A 20,019-nucleotide genomic window follows, 5' to 3' on the forward strand; every position below is an offset into this window, starting at 1 on the left:
CCTATAAGGAGAGGCTGAGGGAGCTGGGGGTGTGCAGCCTGCAGAAGAGGAGGCTCAGGGCAGACCTCATTGCTGTCTACAGCTACCTGAAGGGAGGCTGTAGCCAGGTGCGGGTTGGTCTCTTCTGCCAGGCAAGCAGCAACAGAACAAGGGGACACAGCCTCAAGTTGTGCCAGGGGAGGTCTAGGCTGGATGTTAGGAGGAAGTTGTTGGCAGAGAGAGTGATTGGCATTGGAATGGGCTGCCCAGGGATGTGGTGGTGTCGCCATCCCTGGAGGTGTTCAAGAAAAGACTTAGTGCCATGGTCTAGTTGATTGGACAGGACTATGTGATAGGTTGGGCTGGATGATCTTGGAGGTCTCTTCCAACCTGGTTGATTCTGTGATTCCACTAAGAGGAGTGTGGTCAGCAGGGCAAGAGAGGGGATTCTTCCCCTTGACTCTGCTCTGTTGAGACCTCACCTCCAGTACTGCATCTAATTCTGGTGTCCACAGTGTAAGAAGGACACAGAGCTGCTGGAGCAAGTCCAGAAGAGGCTACAAAGATGATCCAAGAGCAAGAACAGCTCTGCTGTGTGGACAAGCTGAGGGAACTGGGAGTGTTCAGAAAAGGCTCCTGGGGGGACCCTACAGTTGTCTTCCAGTACATGAGTGGATCCTACATGAAGGCTGCAGAGGGACTTTTCATAAAGGTGTCCAGAGACAGGACAAGAGGGAAGGGTTTGAAGCTGAGGGAGAGTAGGTTAGACTGGATCTTAGGAAGAAGAGCCTCACTACCAGGTTGGTGAGACTCTGGAATAGGCTTCTTAGAGAGGTTGTGGATGCCTCCTCCGTGGGGATATTTAAGGCCAGGTTAGATGATGCCTTGAGCAGCCTCAAGGCTGAAAGGTGTCTCTGCTCATGGCAGGGAGATTGGAGTAGACGAGCTCTGAGGTCCCGTCCAACCTAAGCCATTTTATAGTTCTGTGCTTCTAAAAAATGGTAAAAGTGTAGATGCAAAAATAGTTATGAATGTGGAGATTGATCTGCCATGGTATGTTTTACTTGAAATCTGTTTATGTGAACTTCCAGGATTGGAGAATATATATGGAAGTCTTGAGATGCTTAGTGAGTAAGTACTAAGTGTATTGCACGGGTTTGTTAATGAATAAACAGTGTTTTCAAGCCAAGTATCTGAGAGAGGGAGAAGAGGTGATATTGAAGGGCTTTCAGTCAGTGTTTGTAGACTTTTCAGGTTCAGTGAATTGCTTGTAAGGTGAATATGAATTATGACTAAGAAAAGCAAGTTTATCTTCTCTGGTTGCTTATGTATGAGACATTTCTAAAGAATCACACACTTCAGTTGGCTGTTGAAGAGTTGCTGAAGTCTAGATATAATATTAGCAGGAATAATAAGGTGAAAACATATGCTAAACTATAACATTGTTATTATTTTCTTCTAAAAGCCATGACCATTTCCAGATCTTATGGACTACAAACAATTTCTTTTCCATAAACTGCATATATAGAGATAAAAATGGTATTTTTCAACTTCTCCTGCCAGAAGTTGTTTTAAGCCTTTGCAGTCGTTAGAGCTGTAGGAGACAGCTCAGTGTACGCATGTGTGATCCTAACTGCTGCTTTGTGTTGTCTGCTGGAAGAGGTGGGAAGTGGTGTAGCCCTACTTACAATGGGATGATGTAACATGTTAGAGCTCCTGCAAGGTCAGAGCTTCGTCAGCCAGGCAGGGTAATTTTTGGACTTGGCTTTAAAGTTAAGTCAAAATGGTTGCAATATTCTGACCCATGAGCTTGAAGTGTTTCATTATTTCTCACTAGGTTACTGGAGGCGCTTTCAGAGTTTAAATGGATTGTTTCCTTTGGTCATTTTTCTTCAAGCCTTCTGAAATACATCTGCTCTGTTAAATCTAACCTTGAGTATACTCCAGGATTCTCTGAGCTTTGATCTTGGATTAGAAACTGAGAAGGAACATGTTACTTGTCCTTAGAGGATTTTCCTTGTGCCACTGGATGGAATCTCCCCACCCAAACCTTCCAGCCTGCCCCATCTCAACCAAAGATAAAACTTAAGAACAGAAATCCTGCTGCATGATGTGTTTTAATCTGCTCCAGGAAGTGCAGTGCTGTGACAAAACCGCTCTGTTACCTGCAGTAGAAGAAATACTCTGTTGAGGCTTGCATTGAGGGTTGAGAGTCCTTAATGACTTTCATAATTTTATGAGTATTCCTGAGACTTTACTGACAAGGCATACTGCACTGCTGTTGTTTCTCCATGCAGATATTTCTAAAGCTCTCCTCAACTGATTTAGATACCGGAACAGAACAGGCCAATTAACATCACTCTGCTAATCCTCTTTGTTAATCCATAAATTATTCAGAGTACCCACAAAGCGTGAATTATGTGTTGCAGAGTGTTCTGCAAAGGTGAATTCCTTGCTTTAGGAGTCTAATAGTACAATTGAACATTCCAGAAAACTCCAACATAAGCAACATGAGGTTGATTTGGTTTTTTTTTTTTAAGTATTTTGTAGTTGTGCATATGTTCTGTCTGAAAATACTTTCCTCACTATACCAAAAAGCCTGCTCTTGTTGATTGTTCTTACCCTAATGTTGTTTCTTAATATGTGCTTTCAGTGGAGGAAGACACAGAGGAGAGTTCAAGATCTGGTAGAGAATCTGTGTCCACAGCAAGTGACCAGCCATCCCACTCACTGGAGAGACAGATGAATGGAAGCCAAGATAAAGGTGACAGAAAAAAGACTGGAAAGGAAAAGAAGAAAGATCGAGATAAAGAGAAGGATAAAATTAAGGCCAAGAAAGGAATGCTGAAAGGCTTAGGAGACATGTTCAGGTAGGTGCTTTGCAATCAAATGTGGAATGAGTTATAAAAAGAAGTCTCATCTTTTATTTTCATTGTGACTGTTTGCTGAGGCCTCTTCTTACTGCCCAAATGTATACATGATGCATAGACTGATTTATCCATGAATCTGAGTGGTGTCATGAAAGGGAAACAGCTCAGAGTGGAGGAGAAGGAGGTGGCTGGAAGGTTAAAGGGCTGTAAAGTCAGTAACGGTTTTCAGCAGCAAACTGCTTGGTCTTGTAAAGAGTCTTTGGTGATGCCTCGGTAGTGTACATATCATTTGACAGGTCAAAACAAATTAAACTTTTTCTGAACTGTGCTATTCCTAATACTGTACCCAAAGTTTATATGTTACTAAATGAGTGGCTTTATTTGCTTTACTATTGAGGCTGTTTGGTATCATGGAGGCATGATGTGAAAGGGATAAATCGATTTGAGATTGAAAACCAGCATGCCTCTCTCAAGGAAAACAGGATCTAAATAAAGTTGTGTGCTCTGAGAAGTTACAGTCTGGAGAAGGGGTCAGTGAAAGGCTTGATTTTTACCAAGCAGTGATTATATTTTGGAAGGAGTCATCTCTCCAGCAGACATAAGTGATCTGGAAGAAACAGACTGCTGAGGGACACCCTGCTGTTCTAAGTAGATGGTGAAGCATGACAAGCACCTTTGGTCGCTTGTGGTAAAGGGTGAGAGAGCAGGAAAATCAGTCTTTCTTTTAGCTTAGCTAGAGTAAATAAATACATTTCCAAGAAAAAGAAATATTAAGGCAGTGTTTTCAGTGATTCATTTTTTAATGTTGAGGTGAGCTAACAGTATTATTTTAAAGATTATTTACAATGATTCTGCTCTGAAAACATGAAGGGAGCTTCAGTTAACTTCCATCCTTCTTTACCTTCTTTGTCCTATAAAACATTAATCGAACCAACGTGGTAACTGCAGAGCTTCTTGAGAGTTGGTCTGTGTCTGTGAATTGTATTACAAACTTAATCAGATGTTTGTTAAGCAGGGGGGGAAAAATGTTATTTTGAAAATATTTTGTCCTGCACTGGGGAAAGGTGGAAGATGAGAGGTAGAAAATGCTGATGGGTTCTTTCCTGCAGTCTTTGACATTTATATACAGCAGAAACAACAGGTGTAATCATGATAAGTTCTATGGGCTCTAGGTAACTTACTGAATACTATGAGTGTTATGTCATGAGTTCAGTCAGAAAGCTTGTACAGCTTGTTGGTGCACAGTTTCCTCCTGTGTAACATTCCCAGTACTCAGAGGACCTGTAAGGCAGCTGCTTTGTTTTGCAAGATTTGATAGGAGACAAAGGGCTGACCTGCAGGGAACCCATCTCAAGAGGAACCTTCCTGTTCCATAAAGACAGCTTGTTGGGGGGCTTGTTGGCTCCTCTCTGCCCTCCAGCCTTAGAGCCTATTGCCTGGTGCTGCTGTGTGGCTTTGAATGGCCTAGATGGAAACAAGAGTGAAAGTGGAAATGAATACCATTTCCAATCAGGTGCTTCTGGCAATAGGAAGTCACTTTGTCTGCATGCTTGATAGAACACTTCTGGCACCTTTAATCTGGAAGCAGCAGGGATTTGACTGACAGGAAGATCTGATGTTCACTTCGTTGTGGGCTCTTCATAACAGTCAATGTCTTCAAGAGTTATTTTTTTCCCTCACTACCGTTTTCAAGTGAACTTTACTTTTCAGTCTCCTCTTAATTAACATGGGAGCAATGCTATCTGGATGCAGTTGACTCCTCCTGGGTCTGTAAATGAGCTTGCGCCTTGTCAGCCCACCCAAGAGAGGTGCTCCTTGCAAGCAGGAGTTTGCTGATTGAGGGAATTAAGCATTATGCCTCATTTCCACTCAGTGCTTGATTTGCTTTGTTGACAGGCTTCTCAATACTGTTTGAGAGGTGGGCTTTATTGTGTCTGCAAGATAAGCTTCTACCTCTGCCTATGCCATGCTTTGTTTCTCTGTACATCTGACACACATCACAGGTACCAGGTAATCACTGAAAGCAGTTGTACGATAGAAAATAATGATGACAGTAACAGTAACATTAAAATTAAATCCATGATCAAAGCATTATTTCATGTTTTGGTTCTGTGCCACACTGTGATTTCATTGTAGGTCTTTTTCTTTTCTCCTTTTTCACTTTCCCCCTCCCCCCCTTTTCAGTGCTCTTAAAATAATCTTTCTTCGTTAGATTGTATGGGCAAGAGCACTTGTGGGATGAAATTACTGTTAACTGACACTTTATTTCAGTGTTCTGTAGGGCAGAAGTTGATATGGAAGAATGTTAAACAAAATACTGGTCTGTTGGAGGAGATGCAGGACTTGCAGAACTTTGCTTTCACCTGAATGTATTTGTTTTATCTGAAGAGCTGCATCATTCTTGTCCTTTTATCCCTTCATTAGGATCATATGCAGTGTCTGTGACTGTAATCCCATTTCAAATGAGAGGCCAAACAGCTCCTTCTTCTCTATTGCTGGCATTTAGGAGGTGCGTGGTTGGCCACTGCCAGCTGAGCAAATAGTTTTTGGGAAGCTGATAGGAAGCTCTCTGGTTTTTTGTTCCACTGCTAAGAGGGCACGAGTGGATGTATGTGTTAATGTCAGAGTTTTGTAAAGATCTGTATGCTTCTCCAAGTGCAGTCTGAAATATGCCTACTAATTATTGCTTCCTGATCAAAATCACCTTGACAATCAGTTGATATGTAAGTTGCTGCAGTGCTGCCTTAAGAAAGAGACTTCACAGTTTCAAACAATGCACCTGCAATTAGTGCTGGTAGGGATACATTAATTTGATGGGTTTCTATGTTGTGTGCTTCTCTGACATATCTCTCTTGAAAGAGAATAGTTGTTTATGCCACATTCTTCCCCTCCTCTTGCCCCTGTCATGTACAGAGTTAATTTATGAAAGTGGAACCCCTGAGGATGTAAGATAGAAAGGTCTGAGATTGTTCTCATTTATAGGGTTTGGATGATGATGAAATGACACATCTGGAGTGCTGCTGATCTCTTGTGCTCCCTGTACTTCATTCATGTTTATTCCCAATGTACAGCCTTAAATATAGTTTGTAGGTGGGTGACTGCACTGATGAAGTTACAGGCAACTGAAATGTCAGCTCCACATCTTTCCTCAGCTTCCTCAAGCCGTGTATAGTTTTCCACCATGATTATCCCAGAACCATGATTCTGTAAGGCAATCCCTTATGAACATAACTTTTCAATGCAGAATATAAGCATTGTGCATGGAGGTTCAGGGAACAAGACATTTGTGTTGCTAGTACTGGAGGCTCTATATTTCAAGAAAATCTGGCCTCTAATGTTGATGGAGATGTGAAGCCATAAGGTATGGTAACTGTTCTTTAATTCCTCTCTTTACTATTGCAGGATAGCCAATGCAAATTTAATATTCCCAGATTACCATTAAACTCTAATCCTAATTAGATTTAATTACAGTTAGAATTATTTCTGAGAGTCTTGCAGTGTTGTATCTTCCAGTTCTGTGAGAGGAAATAGGTAATTTAGTTTGCAAGCTTATTTAGCTGAAATCAGATATACTGCTGTCTTTTTTTCTTCTCCCCACACAGCTGCTTCCAAGGTGCACTGCACATGTCCAGATTCAGAAACATATCATTTGTAGCTTTGAATTACACCTTTCAACCACATTAGACATCTGAGACCTCTGACTGGGCAATTGGGAGAATAACCTATATGGATTACCAGTGCTTGTTACATGACTTCCTTCTATTGCCTATTCTGGTTTTCATTTAAGTTTTCCCAGCGTAATGTCTGTGAGGAGATGAAAAGCAAATCACAAGGGTTACACCATTGATTTAGTAATTACCTTCTTTTTCATTTAATAACAACCTTCAGACTTTTAAGCAGGCACATGACAAAAAAGTATCTGAGTTGTGTAACATACTGTTAAATTATACCCTAATCAACAGGACTGGCAAATACCTTCAACTCAATAAAATAAAATCTGTGGTCTGATTTTCATCATTGGGTAGCTGAAGCAGCAGCAGTAATGGCATTTTCCTTGGAAGCATCACTAATAGGAGTTTGTGTTGGTAAATGACATTTACTGATGTATGGACTTAACAGAAAACATGGGAACGAGCTCTGAAAGTTAGAAATGATTTTTTTTTCTTGAGTGCTCTGCTCATGGCACAAACTACCACAAATCTTGAGCCTCAGAATATAGAGGAGGTGGAGGGCATTGCTTAAACACCTGCCAGTTGTATCATTTCAAACTTGGAAGGCCCTTGCTCATGCACCAAACTGCACCTGGGTTTGCCAGTGCTCACCTGAGGACATCGCTGACAGCTTGCAGTGCTTGTGCTCAAGCAGGAACGCTGAGCTGGGTCGTTGCTCAGGTAAATGAAATCTGGGACCATTTGCACTCTGTTGGCTGTTACTGCTGTAAGCCAGCTGGCATGACTATTGTTAACTTCACATCTGCTTCCCCTCTTCTGCCACCAGCAAGAAAACGTGTGCCCCACTGTAATCCTTGATGCCAGCTCTAAGCATAGCGCCTTTTTCAAGCTTCAGAGTAGAGGCATAGTCCTTATCCTGGCTGCAAGTCATATACTATTAATGGCACTCTTCTTTTCTGTGCTGCTCTGGGCTGCTGTGTCCTGATCCATTTTCAAAGTTTGAGCTGGCCACTGGGTCACACAGAATCAGAAGAGCCTCTCAAACGAAATCAGCCGTGCAGCAAATTGTCATCTTTGATGCAGACAATTACCCCGGGCTCTTATAAATGTCTTTCAAAGCATTTTCATATTCTTCACTTCCTTATTTCCAGTAAGGGACTGAAAGAGATAAGCTTCACTGAAAATACCTTTTTTTTTTCTCTTTCCTTTTTGGAAAGGCAAGCCAGGCTCCTTCCTTCCTCTCCGTGCTTTTCCATCTTCCTGTGTTCTGCTGTTTGGTGCAATCAGCTGCTTTGAGGAAATGTGTTTCGCTGCCTGCAGCCCCAAACACACCAGGGTTTGACTAAGCCATCATGGGGGCAAGGGGCAGTGGAATGGCAAACTTGTGTTTCTAAACCAAACAACTAGACATAATCTGTCAGGGATTTAAGGAATGCAGCTTCATTAAGTGGTTAGTAAGTCCATGACTTTTAAACGAAACACAGAAACCAGTGGTATGCAATTGTGCGAGGGAGATTTGAAGCGAGAGATTAACATAATCCTACGTGGCTTTCTAGTTTGTCATTCTGACAGAAAGCAGGGCTTTGCTCCATGGATTCTTAACACTGGATTTTCCCAGAGTGAATCTTGAACTTGTAAATCTGATGGGGTGTATCTTATGTATTTGTGGTTTGGGGTTGTTTAATTTCGCTAGAATCGAGGCTTTTGTTTCCAACATGCAGAAGTAAGTGTCAGGATGACCTGTTACTAGAGATGAGTTCGTAGTGGCTGCTAACATATTCTCTCAGTATTCTTCCTTTGCTTGTCAGTGAGTTTAAATAGAGAACCTTTGACACCTACGGCACCGTCTCTGCGTGCAAAGCAAGCGAGGGAGGCAGGCGCCGTGACAGCTGAGCCCTCCACCATCCTGCCCGGCGTTCTGCCGTGCTTCTCTTCCAGGCCTGATGGATGAATATAGAATGCAAGTGTCAAGGATGACACCTACTTTATAATCCCTGTAAAGCAAGCCTTTTCAGAGAAGAATTTGTTGACAGTTCAGAGATTCAAAGGAAATTTGAGTTTTAGCTCATGTAGAAAGGATTTTTTACCTCCACCTGATATGATAATTGAAGCCTAACTAGGCAGTGTGCTGGTCCCTCACAAAGTATGGTAAATAAATACTGTCTTGAGACATGAAGGATTTGCTGGATGATAAGCCCTATTAATGACATTTGTTTCATTATCTGTTGGAAATGTTCTCTGGAGATGTAATTTGCTACTGGTAGCACCTGTACATTGGTATGCATTATGGATGCTGTAGATTATCTTTTTAAAGCAGTCTTCTTTGAAAATCCTTTCTAAAAACAGGACTAGGAATGTTGTCTTAGATGAAAATTAATGCAGCTTACTATATTTTGATAGCTGAAGATGGCATAGGCTATTAAGTCATAGTTACTTGAGGTACTTAAGCTGGCAGCTACAGGGCAGCTGTTCTTTTCTAAAAGGCAAAGATTCACCTTGCTGCTGCGTTTCACTTCCCGGGAGCAATGAGCTGTATTCGTGTTGGCAGGCTGATGCCTCCTGTTAGGATTTCCATGAGCACTACTGTTGTGCAGAGAAATAGTCATTAAAGACAGAATTATAGAACACACTTCAGGGAAAATGGCCAAATGGGTGTCAGCCAGTATGGTTTCCAGAATAACCCCTGTGAGTCCTTGCATATCATAGAAAGAAAATGGAAGGTGTAAGGCATTCAGAGGGTTTATTCAGGCTTTTAAATTCACCTTTCAAGGGGAAAAATGAGTTGTTAAAGTTTTGTAGAAAGATTAAGAGAGAAGGAAATATTAGAAACACAATGTAAGTAGTATTTTCTCTACTTTGACTCTGTTGATGACCTCTGGAGGTTTAAAAAAAAAAAAGAAGAGTTAGTAGGAACTGAAAAGATATTGAAAATATTACCAGTTTAGAGCGATTTAGGGCAGGAAGAGATCTCTGCTTGGTTCAGCTCCCGCTCACAGCAGTCTCGCTTCAATGTTTCATCAGCTGAGTGTCATGCCCAGTTGAGTTTCAAATATCTCCAAGGATGGAGGCTCAGCAGTCTCTCTCAGCAGCCTGTTCCAGTGCTTAACCATTCTCCTGGTGAACAGTATTTGTCCTCAGTTAAGAAGAGATAGGAACAAGATACGGTGAATAATCACTGGTACAAAGGAGCTGAATGAATCAACATGTGCTTCTGTTTCTCATGAAGCAAAACCGTGTGGCTGTACAACAAGACTGTCATCCAAAAAGTGTAGATTTTGATGGATTCTTGTGATATGTGATTACCCTCAGGGATTCACTGTCCTCACAGTTCTTTGAACATGAAGAATATGGGGAAAAACCACAGCTGAGCATGCATTTGTGACTGTGAGTCACCCATCACATGCTGGGAATTTGGGAAGAAGTGATCAGTAAACAGGTTACTTTTACTGTGCTCCAAGCATCTTACTCTAAATTGTCTTGTACTGACAACTGTTAGGATACCAGGCTTGACTGGTTGATGTGGCACCTAACAGTGTCTGATGTGATCCACTGAGCAAGAAAAGGCAACTGTTTTCTGTGGGACTGAGAGAAAAACAGTCTGCAGGTATCTTCCTTTCTTCTTTTTTTATGCTACATCAGACAAGGTCTCCTGATTTTGAGCTAAACCCCTAAAATTGGCATTTCATCTCAAGTAAAACCTCACACGAGGCACAAAGCTGGAACAAGTGATAGGACCAGAGAAAGGCGGGGAAGCTGCTGAAGGGTCTAGGGAAGAGGGCTGGTGGAGGAGCAGCTGAAGGAGCAGGGCTTGTTGAGCCTGGAGAAAAGGAGGCTGAGGTGAACGCCCACACACGTGGAAAGAAGTTTGTATTGCTTTTGGAGGAGGGAGAGAGTAGTACTTTTCATTCCTTCCATGTTTGGTAAGTTCTTCAGTGTTGGCTGTAAGAACCTAAGGATGAGAAGTCACAGAGAGATGAATGATACCCAGTAAGTCCCTATGCCTGACTCTGGTCATTAGAAGCTCCCAAGAGTCGGGTAGCAGAATAGGGTAAACTGTATGGCAGCTTGTCCCAGGTCTGTCTTACAGAGACCTGCAGCTTGGGGATGTCTGGAGGAGGTGGCTTTGTGCTCAAGTACAGAACACAGTGTGTGCATACTCTGTTCTGGGCCATTTGGCCTGCTACTGACAATTTGGGGTGTATTTACCCAATTCCAAAATACTAACAAAATGTGCATCATATACAAAAATGTACTTCAGGGACTGCATGGAATGGCTTTTGTATCAGGGAGCTGCTTTTACATTGGCAGTGTGAGGACTTGATTGCAATGCACCACAGTAGATCTGACTCATTATGGCAGCATTTTATGGCGCTCAGGTAAGCATGTTTGCAAAGTAGCAGTAAACCTTTCTGATGTGCAATAACATTTCAGTAGTTAATGTAGTCTTCCACTGCATATTAACTTTTACTGCTTCTGTGCAAACTTACAATAAGCAGGAGTGCAAGAAAAGGGCTGTAGATGCTTGTAAAATAGGCCCTGCTGGAATGCACTTCACGAACTAGGTCTACAGTGTATGTTGGCGCTTGCTGATGGTGTGATTAAGAGCAGTTTTTGCAGTGTTTGCTTCTGCAGAGTGCAAATTCATAGTTTCTACAAATGTTAGCACTTTTCAGAACTTTTTTTGATAGCAGTCTTGCAACTCCTTGTCTTAAAAGAAAAAAGAACCACAGTATGGTTTCAAGGGGTTACTTGGTGAGCTTAATTATTTTCAACAAATACAGTAGCAGGCTACTGGTTTATACTGTAAACTAAAAGTGTGTTGGTAATTCTGTTTTAGCAGATAAATTCTCTGTTAGCAATGACTCGTTCAGTAGATGGATTCACTTCATAGACTTGGCTTTGTCAATGGAATCTGCAGAGTCAATCCTTAACATTGTGCTTGCAATATGGAAATCTCCTGGAGGTCGCTGAAGCTTTCAGGAGGAACTGTTTTCTCATTTTAAAAACTAGCTGATACCTTGTCTATGCTAATGTCACCAAGGGCTCTGATGTCCTGTGGTCTTTCCTGTATTGTAGAACTAGCTAAAAACACACAGCTGCCAGATGCTGCTGTAGAGTTTAGTTTGAAGGTGGATGGATGGTGAATAGATGACTGAAAAACATACATAGATTTATTTTCTCTTTCTCTGCTGTTACAGGTAGTACATAGTAAGAAAGTGTCTAATCACAAACAAAGTTTATGGATTAGCTCTGAAAGTTCTGACAAAAAGGATTTAATAACAAAATTGCACCTACAATCTTAGCTGGATCAGCACATTTGAGTACCACAAAAATGGAAGTAGTATATTTTGGTACGGATTGCAAATGCTTCTAGCATATTCAACAGCAGGTGTGCCAGCAGCATTTAGAGTGCAAGCTGAATTGCTGTTACACATTTCAAAAGCAACACGCCACAAATAAATCTCAACTATTTCACAATGTTATTACAGATGTTATCTTTGTCTTTAACCCCTAGTGCTGAAATTCAGAGCACAGCATACTGCTGCAAGCAGGAGTTTTAGATGCAGTATTGGAGTTAAAGTTTTTCTTTCCTCTGATGTTGCTGAGCAGGTAATGACACCAACAGCATTATCATCTCTAAGTGTAATTTATGGAGCTCCAAATACTTTGCTACTTCTGTTTGCATTTGATAGCTGCAAAAGGAAGAAAACTGCTCATGTAAGATAAATAAAATGTGAAGACAGTGTCAATCTCATTGGTATTAAAAAAAAATATTTATTTTAGTCTGTTTATTCAGAAGAAATATTAAGATGGCAGCGATAATTGCTGTATAGTGTGTGCAGCACTGTGCATGAGCAGAGCTAATCTCATTTAGAGAAGGATGTCTCATGTGCCAGGTATTTTTATGTCAAGGTTGGGTTTATTTTAAATATCAGCTGTCTGGGTTTCTAAACAAACATAGACCCACATCTTAGAGTGCCTGAGCACATATGAATGACAAGAAAAATGTCAGTATGCATGGGGCTGGTCCAGGCCTGAGGTTTCCTGTGCTGAGAGCTTGTTTGCATGGTGACTAGAACAAAAAAACCCTCCCCACAAACCAACATCTCTGACCTGTAAATTAGTCCTTTGCAAGTCCTAGTTTGTAGATTATTTCAATTTGAAATATATCTCCACTCCCAGCCTGGCCCTGAAATAGTCAACAATATAATTCACAACTGATATAGTTATTTCAACTGCAGTCACTGTAAAGACAGCTCGAGCTCTGAGTACTGGCAGCCATAGGATGCTGAGTGTCTCCAAAGCCCCAGGTAGCTCTGGGCAAGCCCCTGCACCAGCTGCTGCGGGGACTTGCTGCCAAACTGACTTCGCAGCCATCATCCACTTCAGTCTGGTTGCCTCCCCTCAAGAGAAGAGTTGTTCTGGTGCTGCTGCTGCAGTGCAAAGCCTTGCTCTTCATTTTCCACCCAGAAGATACTGCATATGTAAACTGAATTTTCATGCTGCAGGGCAGACTATCAGCTGACAGAATAGACAGGGGTGTGCGAAGCCAGCAGTGGCATCTTAATGTCTACTAAGCACAGCCTTGGCACAGGCTATGACCTCTGCCTTAGCCCTGTCTTGATAGCAAGCTTTCAAAGCAACATGCCTCAGGTGTTTTTGCTGTCTCTTTTTTTTTTTTATGACAGTGTAGATTCAGGGGTAGTCAGTGTGACTTAACTGAGCTGGCCTCAGACCACCTTGTAAAATGCCCTATGGGCATTAGACTATTGGCACTGTAGACTGCTGTCAGAACTACATAAAGGGAGGCAGTAGCTAGATGTCGGTTAGCCTCTTCTCCCAGGCAACCAGCAACAGAACAAGGGGGCATAGTCTCAAGTTGTGCCAGGGGAGGTCTAGGCTGGATGATAGGAGGAAGTTCTCCCCAGAGAGAATGATTGGCATTGGAATGGGCTGCCCAGGGAGGTGGTGGAGTTGCCATCCCTGGAGGTGTTCAAGAAAAGCCTGGATGAGGCACTTAGTGCTACGGTCTGGTTGATTGGATGGCATGATCTTGGAGGTCTCTTCCAACCTGGTTAATTCTATGATTATTTATTCTTTTATATAATTAAAGTTGGTTTTTTTATCTCCAAGGAGATATAGGAGACACTGTGGATCTTAGAATGGGACAGGAGACTGCAAAGCCACCAGCACTTGAGTGCCTGAATGCTCCTGAGGGGAATTGCTGTTTGGTGTTGCAGGTGTTGCCTGAGAAGAGAATGGCAGCTGCACACCTGCCTGGGTTTCAAGAATATTTTGGTTAGACTTAGCCCACAGATCCTGTAGTATTGTTTGTTGCCCTCTGCTGGAAATCATCTTTGCCTTCCCTACCTCCTATAAGGGTAAATGTGTGAATAAGACTAAAGATATGGAGACGTTGCCTATCTCTTTCTGTATCCTACAGAAGTCATTTTCTAGGAGATGTGTATCAATGAAGATTTCCAGTAATTGACAGGAAAAGTGCTGACTGACTTATTAACATTTCTAGGTAATGAGATCTGCAGGGAAGTTTTAGTCTTTGGAAGGTTCCAGATGAAGTACCAGCAGTTGATTAACGTTTTGTGTGTATATGTTAACTTATGCTGATTTTATAAAGCAGAATTGCAAGGCTGCAAGACTGTTTCTGGATGAATGTTGCAATTTCCTACTCTAGCCAATGTCACAGTATCACAGTATTATCAGGGTTGGAAGAGACCTCATAGATCATCAAGTCCAACCCTTTACCACAGAGCTCAAGGCTAGACCATGGCACCAAGTGCCACGTCCAATCCTGCCTTGAACAGCCCCAGGGACGGCGACTCCACCACCTCCCCGGGCAGCCCATTCCAGTGTCCAATGACTCTCTCAGTGAAGAACTTTCTCCTCACCTCCAGCCTAAATCTCCCCTGGCGCAGCCTGAGACTGTGTCCTCTTGTTCTGGTGCTGGCCACCTGAGAGAAGAGAGCAACCTCCTCCTGGCCACAACCACCCTTCAGGTAGTTGTAGATAGCAATAAGGTCACCCCTGAGCCTCTTCTCCAGGATAAACAATCCCAGTTCCCTCAGCCTCTCCTCGTAGGGCTTGTGCTCGAGGTCTCTCACCAGCCTTGTCACCCTATGTCTTAGCATAGAATAAGAGAATTTACCAGGTTAGAAAAATGCTCCAAGATCATCCAGTCCAACCTATCACTCATTCCTGTCCAATCAGCTAGACCATGGTACTAAGTGCCTCATCCAGTCTTTGCTTGAACACCTCCAGGGATGGTGACTCCACCACCTCCCTGGGCAGCCCATTCCAATGCCAATCACTCTCTCTGCCAACAACTTCCTCCTAACATCCAGCTTATACCTTCCCCATCACAACTTGAGACTGTGTCCCCTTGTTCTGTTGCTGCTTGCCTAGGAGAAAAGATCAACCCCCACCTGACTACAACCTCCCTTTGGGTAGTTGTAGAAAGCAATGAGCTCTGCCCTGAGCCTCCTCTTCTGCAGGCTGCACACCCCCAGCTCCCTCAGCCTCTCCTCATAGGGCTGTGTTCCAGCTTCGTTGCCTTTCCCTGGACACAGTCCAGTATCTCCTGTGTGTCATTCCTCTGCCTGTTGCATGTGCTTAGCCAACTTCTGTAATGGTTTTTGTATTGTAGCTCATGTTTAGCTAAGACAGGCCATACTCATATGTGTGCAAGTGTTTCAGTTGGAAAATAGAGTTAGGAAGACTCGTTTTTCCTTTTCTGCCAGGGAAGTATTGAAGCAAATTTCCCCTTCAACTTTATTTTTTTCCCCTTCCTCCTTTCCCACCCCACCCTCTCCCCCCTTTCTTGAGTGCCAGTAAAACAGGTGGGTTTTTATGTTTCATTAGCATTTCTTATAAGATCTGCCTTTAGACCAGTCCCCATTTTCTAAATTGTACTTCTGCAGGATTGGGAAAAAATCATGGTAACCAGATGCAGTATTTGTCTCTGGCCTGGCAAAGTGTTAGATTTAACAAAAGAAGCTAATAGAAATGTTCAAATTGACCCTTCTCATCATTTGGACTTCTTGGAGCTCAATCAATCTCTCATTATTATCAGAGTTATTCACGCAGAGGCAGAAGTGCTAGTATTTCTCATAATCAGCCCTTGAGCCAGATGTAATTTGCAATTTTGAAGCATTGTATTTTGAAACAATATGGCATAAAAATGAACAGAGCAGGAATTAGAAGCATAGTTTGTGGAGAAAACGTGCTGAAGAGTAGCCGCCGTTTAAATGCTCTCTCCAAATGCTCTTGGTGGACACTGGTAATTAGAGGCATACAATGTGGTGTTATTAATACTTAAATTGGGCCACAGTTTTTAAACTAATCTGCAGAGTGTGACAAATGTAACAACAGAAGCTGTGTGCTCGCAAGGCAGCAGTTGTCAGGTGGGGAGTGCTATGCTCAGGGTTTGTAACCTGCTCAGTACAGCAGGAGCGGGAGGCAGGTGACCAGATTTGGCACCCAGCATAGCTACCCTGTAGGTTAGGCAGGCACCTGGTAGCGGCAGCTACCCTGTAGGTTAGGCAGGCACCTGGTAGCGGCAGCTACCCTGTAGGTTAGGCAGGCACCTGGTAGCGGCAGCTACCCTGTAGGTTAGGCAGGCACCTGGTAGCGGCAGCTACCCTGTAGGTTAGGCAGGCACCTGGTAGCGGCAGCTACCCTGTAGGTTAGGCAGGCACCTGGTAGCGGCAGCTACCCTGTAGGTTAGGCAGGCACCTGGTAGCGGCAGCTACCCTGTAGGTTAGGCAGGCACCTGGTAGTGGCAGGCTGCTGTTCACACTCAGATTTTGGGAAAATGCTTTTCTCCCTATGTGTTGCAAAGTAGAGGGCTGTATGTCTGCCTTTATGTAGGCAGTCTGCAGAAGGCTGTGAAAGTTAGGGCTCTTCAGCTTGGAGAAGAGAAGGCTTCAAGGAGACCTTGCAGTGGCCTTCCACTATCTGAAGGGGGCCTACAGGAAGGATGGGGAGGGACTGTTGTCAAGGTCTTGTAGTGATGGGATGAGGAGTAATGGGTTTAAACTGGCAGAGGGGAGATTTAAACTGGATGTTAGGAAGAAGTTCTTTCCAGTGAGGGTTGTGAGACGCTGGCAGAGGTTGCCCAGGGAGGTTGTGTCTGTTCCGTCCCTGAAGGTGTTCAAGGTCAGACTGGATGAGGCCTTGAGCGAGCTTTTATAGTGGGAGGTGTCCCTGCCTATGGCAGTGGGTTGGAACTCAATGATCTTTGAGGTCCCTTCTGTCCTGGAGTCCTGTATACCCCTAAATTCCTCTCCCCCTGTGGCTTGAATGGGAGAGGAAAAGCTGCCAATTCCACCCCTCCCCACCCCCCCCGCCGGCTTGCCCTGCAGGCCTGAAGGGGGAGAGCAAAGGGTCCTTCCAGCCTGAGGAGTGCCCGTGCAGTGCCCTTCGCACCTAAGGAAGTGGTAATTCTGCTCTTTGTCTGGAGAGGGTATAAATATTGGGGCGCTTCCCGCCTTTGGGGTTCCCGCCTTGGATTCATTCCCGCCTGAACGTTGGTACCTGCCCGAGAGTTCTCCCCCCTCCCTCGCCTGGCCTGGATACAGAAAGAGCTCCAAAGGACTGCTACAGCCATTAAGGTCCATTGTGAAAAGCCTAACAACTCTTAACGACCCTCCTGCAGCTGCTGAAAGGGAAGGAGAGGGACAGGCTGCACGACTAAGCCTGATGGTGAGTTATTTTGGCTCAGCTTTATTAGTAACTGGGAAACGCCATTAATTAATAGCTAAAGCCTTTTCCAACTTCTGACTTCCAAAATAGTCAGATTATCTATGGCATCCTGTAGGTATTCTCAAACAAGCTGAATCTGGTAATTAAAACTAAATTAATTTCTGTATATAGTTTTGGGGGGGTGGGCTTTGGGGAAAATAAAATAACTCTATCTTTGTATGAAATCCCTGACTCGGCCACATTCATTCCCTGCCTCCACAACACCTTCCAAGCCAAACCATTCTATGATTCTAAGTTGTCATCCTGGAGGCCTTAAGTTGGATGTTTTCAGGAGGCTGCTCTTTGCTGTGTGAGATGTTAGTTATTGCCGTTTGCATTTTCAGATCACTGCTTAACATCTTGCTGCCCACTACTGAATTACCTGACAGGGCACTGCGGTCTTGATGGGCAAATTCTGTTTGAGCAGGGGCACAGGAGCATTGGAAAGTAAGTTAAGTGACAGTAATGAAAGGATATGTTGCCCATTAAGACTGTATTATCTATTAAAAGACTGAATTAGCTTGGCTGTCACATGTATGAGCTACTTTCTTCGATGACAAATAGCACACACTTAGTCTATCAGATTTAATCTTGGGGCAAGTAACTTTGTGGTCAATAACGGCTCTCTTTTTCAAATCCATGCACAACATTAAAGAGTTTTTGCCACACAAGCAAGCTTCAAAATGCTTAGACTGTTATAAAGCATCCATTAAAATGACATGTACTGCTTCTGTGGTTGCTCCCATGGCTGGTGGTTGGTAGCAGGGTTGCATCTAAACAGAAGCTTTGTTTTTTATTCCTGCTTCCTTCAGGGATGCCACAGTCCACAGTTTAACAGGTTTTGGCTGACCACCATGAAAAAAGAGTTATTTATGGTGACTTTTAGTACATAGTGCTGTTGCTTACTGAGTTGATTTGGCCATACAACAAAAGGATCTCTTGTCTGTTTGCTGACTGGCTGCTGCCTTTCCAATAATAGCATCGTAAAATTATCCCCTCTCCCTTTGACTTTCTCAGTCTGTGTTTTAAACTGCAGTCATTTGGATTAGTTCTTAGGTGTGGTTTTTTGTTTTCTTGTGATTGATTTATTTATTTATTAGAGCTGTCAGTGGCAATGCAAGTAGCAATGCAAGAAGATTATCTTCTGTTTAGACATTTGTAAACAGATGGTCTCTCCATAAAAGAAATCTGTTTTTTAGAAGTTCCACCATTTTATGCTGGAAGTAAATAATACGAACGCTTAAGTTGTGAAAAGAGAGCGACTTGGTGTGAATAATATTCTGCCTGTTGTGTCATGCCTTTCAGGAAATGTTATCAAAACTGTTTATGAAAATAATTGAATGAAACCTCCTGACATGTCTCTTGGTTTGGCATCAGACCCACTTTCTATGCAGTTGGGATACTGACTCACGAAGACAGGCAGCTGAAGCTTCAGTGGCTGGAAACGGTTACCGATCCCATATGTTGTTTCCACTTCTTTGCAGGGAGTTGTGGGAATCACCGGTGGTGTTGCACGTGAAGTGTTGTGGTTTGTGTGCCATCCTGGCTGCTGGTTTTGAGTAGCCTTAGTTTGAAGAGGATCCTGACCTGAATGGTGCTGAAATGTGGTTTTTACTGTTTGGGAGGTGAGGCAGAGGCTGTTGTGAGAAAATGTGCGGATGTAACATTAAAGGCCTTCAGGTGCTTTACAGTGCTGGTGTACAGGGTGGCACCTTCAGAGAGGGCTGATAACTGGGAGTGACAACCGCTTCAGTTCTCCTCCTTTAGATTTCCCTGTTCATGGCTGAATGTGTGAGTTTCTTAATTGCTTGAAGGCAAAGTGCATTGTTCTGAAGAGGTACAAGTGTGTCTTTTCAGAGGGATTTTTCAGTTTCATGAGTAACTTGTGTCTTTTTGTAATGCATCTTTCTTGTTTTGGGGCAGCAGAGTTCTCCAGGAACCCTGCTGGCAGGGGTCTTCTGATGAATGCTGCACCAGACGGATTGCTGCTTCAGGCAAGACAATCCTTGGAGAGTGAGAGTTTTCAATGTCCATTTTAACTGTGCCCACCAGCTCCGACATCAGGGTGCTTTGCTCCTGCTGCCTATACAGCAGTGCTTCTGCATCATCTCCGGACAGTGCTGCTGCTGAGTCATTCCACTCCCTCCTGACAAGCAGAATTTGATCTGCTAATTGGATTAGATGCGATAAGTGGCTGTTTCTAGAAATCCATTGCAAACATACAAATGTTTCCACTTACAAGCATATATTTAAAAACAGTGCCTGCACAATTTTGCTTTGAAAGGGAGGTTTGTAAGGCCTCAAATCGTCCCCAGCCAGGGTGATTTTTGTTTCTGTGCTTTGCTGAATCATTGTTTATGCTTACAAATTGATGATTTTTTTTTTTCACAACAGAACACTTTTCTGTTTCACAATCATCTTTTGCAATGTAAATTTTATGATTTTTGCTGATACAGCAGGGTGAAAAGGATTGCAGAACTCATTGCAAAATCCTTAGAGTGATTTAAGATGGATGTTAGGAAAAAAGTTCTTTATCATAAGGGTTGTGAAATACTGGCACAGGTTGCCCAGGGAGGTTGTGGATGTTCCCTCCCTAGAGGTGTTTAAGACCAGGTTAGATGAGGCCTTGAGTGACCTGTTCTAGTGGGCGGTGTCCCTGCCTATGGTGAGGGATTGGAACTGGATGAGCTTTGAGGTCCCTTCCAACCTAAACCATTCTATGATTCTATGTTGGGTTGTGT

At 43.2% G+C, this 20,019-nt stretch overlaps 1 protein-coding gene across 17 annotated transcripts in view; it reads left to right on the plus strand.

Annotated features, from left to right (window-relative positions):
• PARD3 (par-3 family cell polarity regulator) overlaps positions 1–20,019 on the plus strand; it is a 456,724-nt gene that overhangs the window by 283,972 nt on the left and 152,733 nt on the right. For all 17 annotated transcript variants that reach the window (XM_064162604.1, XM_064162595.1, XM_064162587.1 and 14 more), the window contains one exon: positions 2,633–2,849. In XM_064162604.1, the coding sequence (XP_064018674.1) occupies positions 2,633–2,849 (217 nt within the window). The remainder of the gene's footprint in view (positions 1–2,632; positions 2,850–20,019) is intronic.

Source organism: Pogoniulus pusillus, chromosome 23, assembly GCF_015220805.1.
Source record: "Pogoniulus pusillus isolate bPogPus1 chromosome 23, bPogPus1.pri, whole genome shotgun sequence".
Taxonomy (NCBI): Eukaryota; Metazoa; Chordata; class Aves; order Piciformes; family Lybiidae; genus Pogoniulus; species Pogoniulus pusillus.